Here is a 12519-nt window from a genome sequence, read left to right as displayed (position 1 = left end):
CTTGCAACATGTCCAAAGTCTGTCAGTTGAAGCTTCAAAATTCTTGCCTCCAAGGAGCAGCCTGGCTTTACCCTCTCCAAGACAAACCTGTTTGTTCTCTTAGCAGTCCATGTTATATTCAATACTCTTCTCTAGCACTACAGCTCAAAGACAACTATATGCTCATAAAAATAATTATTTTAGTTTTGCCTGACATTTAAACATGGTCTCTGTATTCATAGAGCTTACACAGCATCCAGCTCATAGTTTAAGTGATTTTTATTAGAAGTGTTATGACAATGTCAAGTGCTTACAAGGTGCAAATGATTAGCATCCTTGACTGCTAACCCAAAGATTGGGAGTCTGAATCCATCTACAAAGTGCCTTGGAAGAAAGCCCTGGTAATCTACTTCCAAAAAAGCTCTGCAACCCTGTAAAGCACAAGTTCTGTTCTGACACACATGAAGTCAACACAGAATTAGCTAGAGAAGCATTGTAATGTTTATGATAATTTAATTGTAACAGAGACTTCATTTCCTTCTCCCTGCCCCCAGGTTGGTGTCACTATAGACCTCAGCAGTTTCAACATCACCAGAATTGTGACATTTACCCCTTTTTATATGATTAAAAACAAAAGCAAATGCCATATATCAGTGGCTGAAGAGGGAAATGATAAATGGATCAGTCTTGATTTGGAGCAGGTGAGTAGAGGAATTTCAAATATCTACCTCTTTGGATTTCCTTTTCCCCTTAAAGTTAAATATATTCTCTTGTGGAGTTATATTCCACTAAATATACACTAATTCAATAATCTTTGCCTGTACCATTTGGTCACATTGATTGTGTTCTTTCAGTTCTGGAACTATTCTCATTCTTTTCTAAATTGTACTTCTGTCATTAACATAAATGATTCCTGTCTAATCGTCAGAAAGCTCTGGTGCCCTCGTAGGTAAAGAGTTGCACTGTGAATCCACCAAGTGTTCTGTAGAAAAAGGATGGGTAGTCTCTACTTATGAGATTTATAGCCTCTGAAAACCTGCTGGACGGTCAGCTGTGAGTTGATTTCAACTTGAGAGTACATCTAATCTTCAGAGTTGTCTTCTAAGGCTACTATCAAGTTTTTAGAGTTCCTGTTGTCAGTTTGATCCTGTAAAATGCAGACATTTTTTATAAACTAAGCTAAACTGCTATTTAGTTTTAAGAAAAGTATTACAAGTGCTATTTCTGAATTAAGGTTTAAAGCTGGTCGCAAGAATAGTTTTGGGGGTTTATGCAACCATTATGGTTTCAGCAAATCTGGAGTTAATGAGAATATGAAATTCTGTTTTGTTGTTTTTCATTTTTGCTTAAGGTACCTGTACGGAATATTTTGAGCAAAATTACTGGTAATTGAAGATGGGCACCAACCAGTTCTGTTCTCATGGCAAAGGAAACAATTGTTTAAGGAGACAATTTTATGTACATTCCACATTTTCCTATATTCCTGACTTTCCTTCTACCTCTGTTGCTCCAGATGTAGAGACCAGTTTTTATCTCTTGTAAGGCAGCTTGCAAACGTTCGAGACTCAATTACTGTCCAACAAACTAGGAGATAGAGCAGAAGCACTTAAGTGTGTGTTTGAATTACTTAATTGAGATGTTTTATGATACCATGACTCTCAACTTCCAAATCTAGGAACCTAATCTCATGTTTTCAGTTTTATGTAAGCAGCCACAGAGGCTATTTTTCTTATTTTAAATATATCCATCACACACTTTTGAGGACTTAACTGCTTACAGGTACATTGCTTATGGGAAGCGTTTACAGTAATCGCCTATGCAACACTTAACCAGTGAGATATTTCCATCACCTTTCCCTTCGTACTTTTGCTCACTACTTATACATTTTATTGTCTATTCATTGTTTTTTCCTTTTTAGTATGTTAGTAGGGACATATGTTTCTAACCCTAAGGCTTCACTTCACCTCTCTGGTGGTTCACATTCACAGTGGTTCCATGGGAGAATGCTGGACAATCACCTGTGTGATTTCCAGCCTTGGAAACCCAACAGAGGTACTGTGAATTAGTTCTAACTCAATGGCAGTGAGAGAGAAGGTACCTTAGTGAGAGCATTAATTATTAATTCTTTTATTTTGATTTATTCACTCAGTGCATTGCCTTACAGATACATTTGTGTTGCATTATGTATCAAGACTGTATTTCTTCTGATGGTTGTGAAGTATTATGTTGTTTGTTTCTCATTGTTTTATTCACTTATCTGTTAATAAACATTTCTACCTTTTTCGCAGTGAACATTGTAAACAAGGCTTTGGGTCTCTACTTTCCTATCTTGTAAATACAAACCTAGGAGTGTAATTAATGTATCATATGGTAATGCTAATTTTAGTGTTTCAAGAGGTTTTTTTTAAATACGAGGCCAAAAAAAGATGAGTGGAATAGCCGGATTCTGCAAAGGTGTGTTTTCTGGTTTGGGGTTGAGAGTAGGGTGTGTCTGTTGTTCACAACAGAGTGTGAGTTGATTGGATTTGGCCTTGTATTTTAAAAGGGTTTTGGCCACCAGTTTGGGGCTATTTATAGGATGGGAAGATGAGTGGAACTGTTGGATTCTGTGAAGGTGTGTTTTCTGGTTTAGGGTTGAGACTTGGGTATGGCTTTGCTCTCAACAGGGTGTGAGTTAATTGGATTTGGATTTGATCTTACTCTGGTGTAATAGCTCCAGCCCTTTGCAACTTAATAGTTGAATTGCCTTTTTCTTGTTAAGTGTTGACCTTTTAATGTCTATTTTGATTGTTGCTTACTTGTTGGGTATATGGTCCCTAAAGATCCTTTCTTTTAGTTAACTGCTTTTCACTTTTTTGGTTCTCTTGGTTGTTACAAAGCTGACCCAAGGATGATCCTTCTCTTGCAGTGCGAATTCACTAGAGGGTCCTCTGCAGGAGCAAAATGAGCACTCCTTTACTGTATGATTTACAGCCTCTGAAAATTCACTGGAGGCTCAGCTCTGAGTAGGTTCTTGACTCAGTGACAATAAATGAGTTTCATGAACTAAAGTTGCTCTTTTTTTGAGATACCATTTACTTATTTAATCTTTGCTATTACATTAGCTTTTCTTTTGTTAAAAATGTTATCACTGTATTATCATCTAAGAATTTTATTATTTTAGTTTAGTATTTATGTCCTTAATCCATTTTGTTGACAGTTCCACCATGATTTTAACATTTCTTTTGACATCCTTTTTTTACTTCTCTCCACTGCCTTTAAAGTCTTGTCTTTCCCTTCTTGTTCTGAGTGTGTCTGTGTTTTTATTTATGGATTCATTTATGTGATACTTACTATAAAGTTTGAAACTGTTAATTCTTTCAGAATTGCCTCTCCTCCAACTGCCATTTCCTCCAATCAGACATACACTAGATCTTCCAATATGTATCCTAATGACTATCATGCATTTTTTATCTGTTTATTCCATTTGCCATATTCTGGATAAATTATTCATATGTTTGATCTCACAAATTATAACAGATATTTGACCTATTTATTATTAATTTTTTTTTATTGGGAAAAACATATTGGGGGTACAAGGAGGTGAGGGTTGGGGGCAGAAAGGTGAGGATGGGCCAGGATGCACTTGCAGAGCTGCACAGTTTGGTTGGTGGGGGGTCCAGGTGAAGGAAATAATGAGGGTCCAGAGGGGACCAGATACTACAGAGGAATGACAAGCATTTTCCAATGGTAATTAAAACAACTGTCTTATTGATTTGGGAATTGGATGCTGACTCTCTGGCTTCTTCATGCTGAACAGGGGTGTAGATGTAAAGGGGGGAAGGGAGGACGCTTTATCACCATATTGGTGGTCTTGGGTAAAGCTGCTTGCCTTCTTGCTCTGTTAGAAGATATTTTCCTGTCATTTGCTCCCCTCTGGACTGCAAAGTGTTTACCCAGGTGGATCCAGTGAGGATGGCTGGTTGAACCCAGAGGCTCCTTCCTCATTTGCTTCCTTAGCTGTCAGTTGTATTTCCTTTTTGTCATGGGCACTGGGTTCAGGGTCAGTTCTGGAGTAAAACTGAGAGTTAAGGTTACCTATAGGAAAGGGAGCAAACCTAGAGAGAACAAACTTGTGAGTTACAAATAGAAGAGCTTTGAGGGTGTTGCTTTCAGGTTTACTGGGGGTGGGGGGTGGCAGAAGGTTGCCTAGGTAACATTCTCTGGATACCCTAGGCATTCTTTTTATTTTTTTCCCCCTTCCCCACCCAGGGGTCAGATGGCACAATCTGGGGACTGAGGAGCTCACCCTGAAGGCCGCGACGGCTCACCCCGGGCAGAGGGCCGCGACGGCTCGCCCCGAGCCTGGGGCCGAGGGAATCCCGCCCTAGGCAGAAGGCCGTGATGGCTCGCCCCGAGCCGGGGACTGAGGGCAGCCCGTCCTGGGCAGAGGGCCACGAAGGCTAGGTGCACCCCGACCTGGGGGCCGAGGTCAGCCCATCCCGAGCAGGGCAACACCCCCCAGCAGCTGGCTGGTATACTCCCCCTCCAATTGCCCCTATCCCAGTCTGGTCCCCTCGCCTGACTGAGGACTCTGTGGTCAGGGATAGTATTTCTAATTCCAGCACTGCCACTTTTACCCCCCCCACCAATAAGTGGTCATACTATATTTTGAAGTAGGTGTCACTGCCCTCCCCCTTTATATATGATAAAGGGAACCTGAGAATTGTGAACAGACTCCCCCCAGGTCTAACCATCTTTTGACAGAAACATTCAACAGAACAAAATATGTGGTGCATTTAGGATGTCAGTCCTCTTGTGCATGCTGCCACTGTTAAGGTCATCAGACTCTCAGTGACTTTCAGCAATCCATTGCATAGATAATCATCTTCTTTGGCCTGTCCAGTGCATAGGTAATTGTCTTCTTTGGTCTGTCCAATGCATAGGTAATCATCTTCTTTGGCCTGTCCAAGGAGACCCAAACCTGCAGATGGCAGGCATGCATCCCATCCCCCACCTCCTACACAGGTGGCCAGCGGGGCGCGCCCCTCCCCCCAGCTCAGGAGGCCTGCGGGAGGCGCGCGGCCCCCCAGTGCGGGCGGCCGTTGGGGGTGTGCCACCCCCACCCCGCCGCACGGGCACTCAGCTGGTGTGCGGCCCCTCTTGTGTGGGCGGCTGGCGGGCGCCTGCTTCCCCCACAGCCACCATCCTGGCTCCAAGAATTCTCTCCAGACCAAATCCACCTTACAGCAGTGTGGTGGCTTCACTGTACCAGTCTTGAGGCGGGCTGGTGCCCAGCATCCATCCTGGGTGAGGGAATCCATTTGTTCTGGCTGTGGAAGCCTCATGGACCTACAGCGGCTGTGCGGCGTGGTGAGGACTCTGCGGGTGGGGGGGGGTGGTTGGGAGCCATGAGACTCACCCATTTCTCCTTGGGAATCCTTGAATTCCTGTTGTTGAGCCTTGATCTTCACTGAGGGCCAGTCATCAACTGTTTAAGTGTTCAATTATCAATAAGCCAAAGTCTGTGGAAGGCCATAATGGCCCTGCTTTAAGTGGTTCGCTGCTCCCGCAGCTCACCACGCTGTCTCTGCCTCCGCCACCATCTTGTATCTCCCCTATTTTTTCTTTAAACAAATACTTATTGCATACTTTTTGCTGATGTATCTAGTTGTTATATATGGAAATCAACTCATTTGACCCTTCAGCAGGTCTTTAGAGGTGAGAGGAGGTTACCCACTTTTCTTCTTCAGAGAAGCTAGTAGATTCAATCTGTGTGCCTTTGTGTTGGCAGTGCAGCTTCTTAGCACTAAGGCAGTAGAGCTTCCTAGTATCCTGTATTTTTCTGAGACTTTGCTTTGTCTTCTACTTTTCTTCTCCCTTGGAGTATATAATATTTTGATATATCTTAAAGTTCTAAGTTTCTTGTGCCACCTCAAGTCTTCTATTGAATTTCTCTAGTGAATTTTATTACTGGATATTTTAATTCTAGAATTTATATTTTTCCTGTTTCCTGTTTGGTTCTTTTTAAATAATTTTTGTCTATTTGCTGTGCACACTAATTGTAATCAGTCAATTTCTACTTGTACTGACCATGTACTGGACTCTGAGGCTGGAAATCCTGAGGGAAGGAGACTGTCTTTCTTTCACAAAGCTGCTGATGGATTTGAACTGCCAGAGTGGTGGCCTTTAAAGTAGCAGTATATGTAGCTATGTCTCTGTGCCACAAGAACATGATATTTTTATGGTGGGACATTATTGTCATATATCTCTTTAATTCCCTAATCATGATTTTGTTTAGTTCTTTGAACATGTTGTTGTTAGGTGCTATTAATTTGAGTATAACTCATAGGAACCCTTATGAACAGCCAAACTGAACCCTCCCCTATCTTGTGCCATCCTCATCTCTGAGACATTAGAACTCATTCCTGAAGTCATAGCGCCAGTCGATCTCTTTGGGGGTCTTGCTCTCCTTCTCTGACCCTCCATCTTACTAAGCATGATGTCCCTTTCCAATAAATACCTCAGAAGCATCAAGGCTGCTTCTGTCATCCTTGTTTATTAGTAACACTGATTTAAACTGTTAACAGTAACTCAGTTGTATAAAATTCATTGAGACAGGGTCTGTTGACTGCTCCTCCCTCTCCAAAATAGGGTCCTACTTTCTTGCTTCTTTGTGTGTCACAAGAATTTGTTGTTGGAAAAGTGATCATTTTGAGTAATGTGAACATTCAAATAGATTGATTAGTGATCTTAGTGCAGTTCATATAGTTCCCTACTCTTCCTTTGTTTCAGTACATGACCACATCCTCCCCTTTTAAGTTCAACATCCTGTTCCTTTCTCACTTTGTAGAACTAATTCAAGTCCTCTTGAAAAGTTCAACCTTTCTCAAAAGCAAAACTCCCTCATTTTAGGAGGAAGGAATATATAAAATACAGGCAGTTGTAGTCATAGCATCAGAACCTATCAAATTTGAGTGAGAATAATGTGACTTTAGTTCAGTCGTGGCTTATGAATAAGGTAGAGGTTAGACATATCTCTGCTCTCCACCTTTTTACCTGTTTGGACAACAGCTGTCACTTCGCTGGCGTTCTCCATGTCTCTTTTCGTTTCAGTAATCCATTGCAGTAGCTACACAGACTTCACTGACCATACTTACAGTTAAGTGATTTGTTAAGGGAGCAACAGGATTGTCAAGTACCATCAAGTTGGAACTGACCCATAGCTGAATATCCACTGAATTTTCAGAGGCAGTAAATTGCACAGGAGGAGATTGCCCACCCTTTCCACATGGAGTTTTTCAGTGCAGAATAGCTCTCTCAGCAGTACAAGGAAGCAGCCCATTCTCTCTGCTGTGTATGCTCCCTTTTTACCGTCCAGCCCTCTTTTAGCCCCCTGAGGACAGATTCTTCTTTGCTTCTTCAAGGTAGGCCTGCCATCACACCCCTAGTTTGCTCCAGAGCCCGTTCTAGGCCTATTGCTGCCAGTTCTGCAGATGGAACCTCTCCAGGCCTGTCATTGCAGTTACTTCACTAGGTCTCTTGTTGTCTTCATTGTTACTGCCTTTAATGGCAGGAAAGTTCCTCTCTCCCCGCCCCCCTTTCTCCTTTCTGCTTCCTTTCTCAAAAGCCTCTGTAGGGCTGACTACGCATATATAAAAACCTCAGAAGGAAAGAGAAGCCTCTCAAGTTGTTTTTGTTTTGTTTTGTTTTTCCTAAAATCAAGGCAAAAGACCATATAAAGGAACTTAATTCACCACAGGATCTGAGACTCTTAATTGTTTTTCATCTGCATTTCAAACCAGTCCTCTTATTTTCATTTTTGTTCTACGTGATTTCAAACGGGAGCTCGTGAAAACAGAATAAAGTATTACAAAGAAAAGTGCAAATACCTGGAGTTAAAAAACGAAAGGAGGAGAAGTATTTGGCATTTCTCAAGCTGAAAAAACTGAAGGACTAATTGAAGCTGCAATGCTGAAGAATTCTATGGGCAAAACATGAATGCAAAAAAGCCTCAAAAAAAGATGGACTATGCAGTCACTGTATCAAAAATAATTGGTTGACTCTTAATCATTCAACAAGTAGAATATGATCAAGAATCAAGTGCTATAGAAAGAAGCCCAAGCTGCACTGAAGACATTGGCCAAACAGGAATTAATAGAATAATATAGCTAAGGAGTTTGAACAAACAAATGTAGCTTTGAAGATGCTGACAAAAATTTTTGAAGGCAGATAATTGGAAGAGGTGCACATTTGGGCCCATTCAAAAATAATGTGATCCAAACAGAATTCAGAAACTATAAAACAATATCATTATTATTATTATTTCTCCTCCTCCACAACCCCCACTCCCACCCCTCAACTCCCCATCACCACGACCCCCACCACTACCACTACTAAAATCCTATTGAAAATTATGGAAATATGACTGGATCAGTACATCTATAAGAAGTTCCAGAAATTCAAGCTAAATTTAGAAGTTGTGGAACAAAGGGTATCTGAGCTGATGTCAAATGGATCTTGGTTGAAAGAGAATTCTAGAAATATATTTACTTGTTTTATAGTGATATGAAAGGCATTCAACTAATGTATGAATCATAAAAAATTATGGATAGTATTGAGAGGAATGGGCATTACAGAACACTTAATAGTACTAATTCAGGACCTGGTTATAGACCAAGAAGCAGACATTTGAACAGAGTAGGGTACATTGCATGGTTTAAAAGCTGAAAAAGTGTTCATCAAAGTTACATCCTTTAACCTTGCCTATTCAATGTATGTGCTAAGCACAATGTTTCAAGAAACTAGACTATTTGAAGACAAATACAACATCAGGAAAGAAGGAAGACTAATAAGCCTATATTATGCAGATGATACAACCTTATGAAAAGTGAAGACGCCTTGAATCATTAATTGAAGAAGATAGATTACAGTATCCAATATGGATTACATCTCAACCTCATGAAAACAGAAGTCCTCACCATTGGACCAATGAACAACATCTTGATGGAGGAAAGATTGAAGTTGTCAGTGGTTGGGCTTTTTTTTGTTTGTTTTTTTGGGGGGTTTCTTTTTAAAGACATTTTGAAATGGTAAGAAACCACTTCTCTCTTTTCTATTTTAAACCTCAATGTAAAGAGTCTAATGACAACAGGAAATGTGGGTAAGATATGCTTTCTACCGTAGCCTTTTAAAAAAAAATTTATGCTAGTTCACTTACGAAGTTCATATACCTTTTTTTTCACACCAGATCTTATCCCCTTCATTTACCCACACCTCCCTCCACACATCAAATTGTGTGACCATATGATTAACCCCCTGCTCCCCTGCCCATCCTCATCCCCCTGCTCTCACACTTCCCCCTGCCTCTTGCATCCTCGTACACATTCTGCAGTAAATGGCCTTATTCAGTATTTGTCTTTATGGGACTGGATTAGTGCACTTAGCATAATGCTCTTCAGTCGCTCCCAAGTAAGTCAGGATTTACACAATCATTGCTCCTGCATGCCGTGTAGTATTCCATTGTGTGAATGTACCATAATTTCTCAATTCATTTGATTGTGTTTGCACATTTGAACTATTTCCATGTTCTTGTGATAGTGATTAAAGCTGCTGTCAATATTGGTGTACAAGTCATCCTTTGTGCCTCGGTTCTCATTTTCTTGCAGTATATTCCCAGCAATGAAATTGCTGGGTCATAAGGAATTTCTATTTTCAGCTTTGTGAAGAAACACCAAACTATCTTTCAGAATGGTTGTACCATTTTACAATACCACCAACAGTTTATAAAAGTTCCTATCTTGCCACATCATCTCCAACATTTATTATTTGCTGTCCTGTTAAACTTTGCCCCTGCTACTACTGGAGTGAGATGGTATCTTATTGTGGTTTTGATTTGCATCTCTCTTACTGCCAGTCATTTTGAGCATTTTTTCATTTGTTGGCCATCTGAATATTTTCCTCTGTAAAAATTCTTTCAATGCTTTTTGTTCATTTTGTAATTGTGTTATCAGTCTTTTTCTTATGGTGGCCCTGTAGGGGTCTATAAACTTTTGATATGAAACCCTTGTTTGAAATGGTATTGCCAAATGTTTTTCCCAGACAATAGGTTTTCAATTTCACTTTTGAGGCTTCAGGCTGTGTGTGTGTGTGTGTGTCTCTATATATTTGTTGTAGTTGACTGCCTTTTAGTTGAGTACGACTCCTAGTGACCCTATGAACGGCCTAAAGCCCCTCGACAGCTATTGACATTTATCAAGGTTCATAGAGTGTCCAGAGGAAAGTTGCTTAGGAAGTGGATGCCACTCCTGCTTCCAAACCTGTCATAGAATGTTATTGGTTGATTTGCCTGTGATGCATAACGACCCTTTGTACAGCAACACTGAACCCTTCCCTGTCCTAAGCCCAACGCCCCAGTCACTGTATCAATCTATCTCATCCACTGTCTCCCTCTCCACCCTTCTGAACATGATGTCCTTCTCCAAGCACTGATCTCTCCTGTCCACGTGCCCAAAGTGAGTTAGGCAGAGCTTCAAAATCCTAGTCTCCAGCAAGAGATTTGGTTTCACCCTCTCCATGACAGACCTTTTTGTTTTCTTTATTCTGGAGGAACGTTTGTCTAAGTTCTACAACACTCCACTGTCAATTTGCTGCACTAGGTAATCTGGTTTTGCTGTGATGTTGAACTTTGTGGCGTTGGAGGGGGATGTCAAATGCCATAATGGCTGCCCATGGTGGACAGTGTTTGGTGGAGCTCACAATTAAAGACAGATTTGGAAAAAGGAGTGGCATCCACTTCCTAAACCACATGCCACTGAAAACTATATGAATTTGGAGAAATGACAATAATTATAGAAAGGCTTTGGGCCGTTTGTTCATAGGGTTGTTATGAGTTGTGCTCAACTTGACGGCAATAAACAACAACTGTTGAAAAAAAGTTTTTGAAGGCACAGGGATTTAATCTTTAGAAGGTCACAGTCATCAGTTTTATTCCTTTCTGGATTTGCATTTCTGGCTGTATTTGGCAGTCTCTTTATACTATAAACTAGGCCATCTAAGCTTGATCCCAGTTTTTCTCTGATCAACATTATGGTTTGGGCTTTACTCCCAAGTCTCTATTTCATTCTGTTTAAGCTTTCTGCAGTCCATTTTAGCGAACACCATTTATTGAAGAGGTTGTCGTTTCCCCATTTGATAGGTTTTATTTTTTAATCGAATATCAGTTGACCATCGATAGATGGGTCCATTTCTGAGTTCTCAATTCTGTTCTATTGGTCTGTGTGCCTGTCATTTTACCAGTACTATACTGTTTTGGTTTCTATCACTGTGTAGTAGGTTTTGAGGTCAGAGAGTGCTATTCCTCACACTTTATTTTTGTTTTTTAGAAGTGCTTTGCTTAGTCAGTCGGGGTCTCTCTCCTCTCCAAATAAACTTGACAGTTTCCCTTTCAGTCTCCTTGGAAAAGGAATTCGATATCTGGATTGGGATTGTGTTGAACATGTAGATTGCTTTTGATAGGATTGTCATTTTCACAATATTGAATCTTCCTATTCATGAACGGTGAGCATTTTCCCATTTTTTTAGATCTTTTATTGTGTCTCTGAGACATGTTCTGTAGTTTTCTTTGTACAGGTCTTTTGTGTCTCTAGTTAGATTCACTCCCGAGTATATCAGTTTGCCATTGACTGTTGTAAATAGTATTGCTTTCTTGGTTTCCTTCTCTGAGTTCTCTTTGTTACTAGATAAATCCCACTGATTTTTGAATACTGATCCTAGATCCTGCCACCCTACCAAATTTGTCTACTAGCTCTACTACTTTTTTTATTGAGTCCTTGGGGTTTTCTGTGTACATTATCATATCATCTGCATGTAGCAATAGCTTAAGCATATTTTTGCCAATTTAGATGCCTTTTATTTCCTTCTCTTGTCATATTGTCCTAGCAAGTACTTCCAATACAATATTGAATAGAAGTGGTGACAGTGGGAATCCTTGTCTGGGCCCTGTTCAAAAGGAAAATGCTTTCATTCTTTCTCCATTGAGAATGATATTGACTATTGGTTTTACATAAATACTTTTCACTATGTTTAGAAAATTGCCTTCTATTCCAATTATGCTTAATGTCTTTATCAGGAAAGGAGTGTTGGATTTCCTCAAATGCCTTTTCTGTATCAATTTCTAAGATCATATGGTTCTTGTTACTTGCTTTGTTAATATGGTGACTTCCACTGATTGTTTTTCTTATGTTGAATTATCCTTGTATACCTGTTATGAACCCCACTTACTCATAGGGAATTATTGTTTTGATGTGCTTTTGGATTCTTTTGACTAGGATTTTGTTAAGGATTTTTGCATCTGTATACATGAGAGATTTTGGTATGTAGTTTTCTTTCTTGGTAATATCTTTGCCTGATTTTGGTTTTAGAATTATGCTTGCTTCATTGAATTACTCTAGGAGTGTTCCTTCTTTTTCACCTTTTTATAATAATTTAAGTAGCATTGGTATTAGATCCTTTCTGAATGTTAGGATGAATTCAGCTATGAAACCAAGACTTTTCTTAGGG

General features: G+C 40.1%; 1 protein-coding gene across 1 annotated transcript in view; it reads left to right on the top strand.

Moving 5' to 3' along the window:
* VPS13A (vacuolar protein sorting 13 homolog A (S. cerevisiae)) overlaps positions 1-12519 on the top strand; it is a 289570-nt gene that overhangs the window by 186287 nt on the left and 90764 nt on the right. Inside the window, 1 exon segment of the mRNA XM_006891989.1 lies at positions 534-680. Coding sequence (XP_006892051.1) covers positions 534-680 — 147 coding nt within the window.

This window comes from Elephantulus edwardii, unplaced genomic scaffold, assembly GCF_000299155.1.
Source record: "Elephantulus edwardii isolate Elephantulus edwardi_28Jun2011 unplaced genomic scaffold, EleEdw1.0 scaffold00108, whole genome shotgun sequence".
NCBI classification, from domain to species: domain Eukaryota; kingdom Metazoa; phylum Chordata; class Mammalia; order Macroscelidea; family Macroscelididae; genus Elephantulus; species Elephantulus edwardii.
Note: the sequence above shows the minus strand (reverse complement) of the source record. Positions and strands in the feature narration are given on the sequence as shown.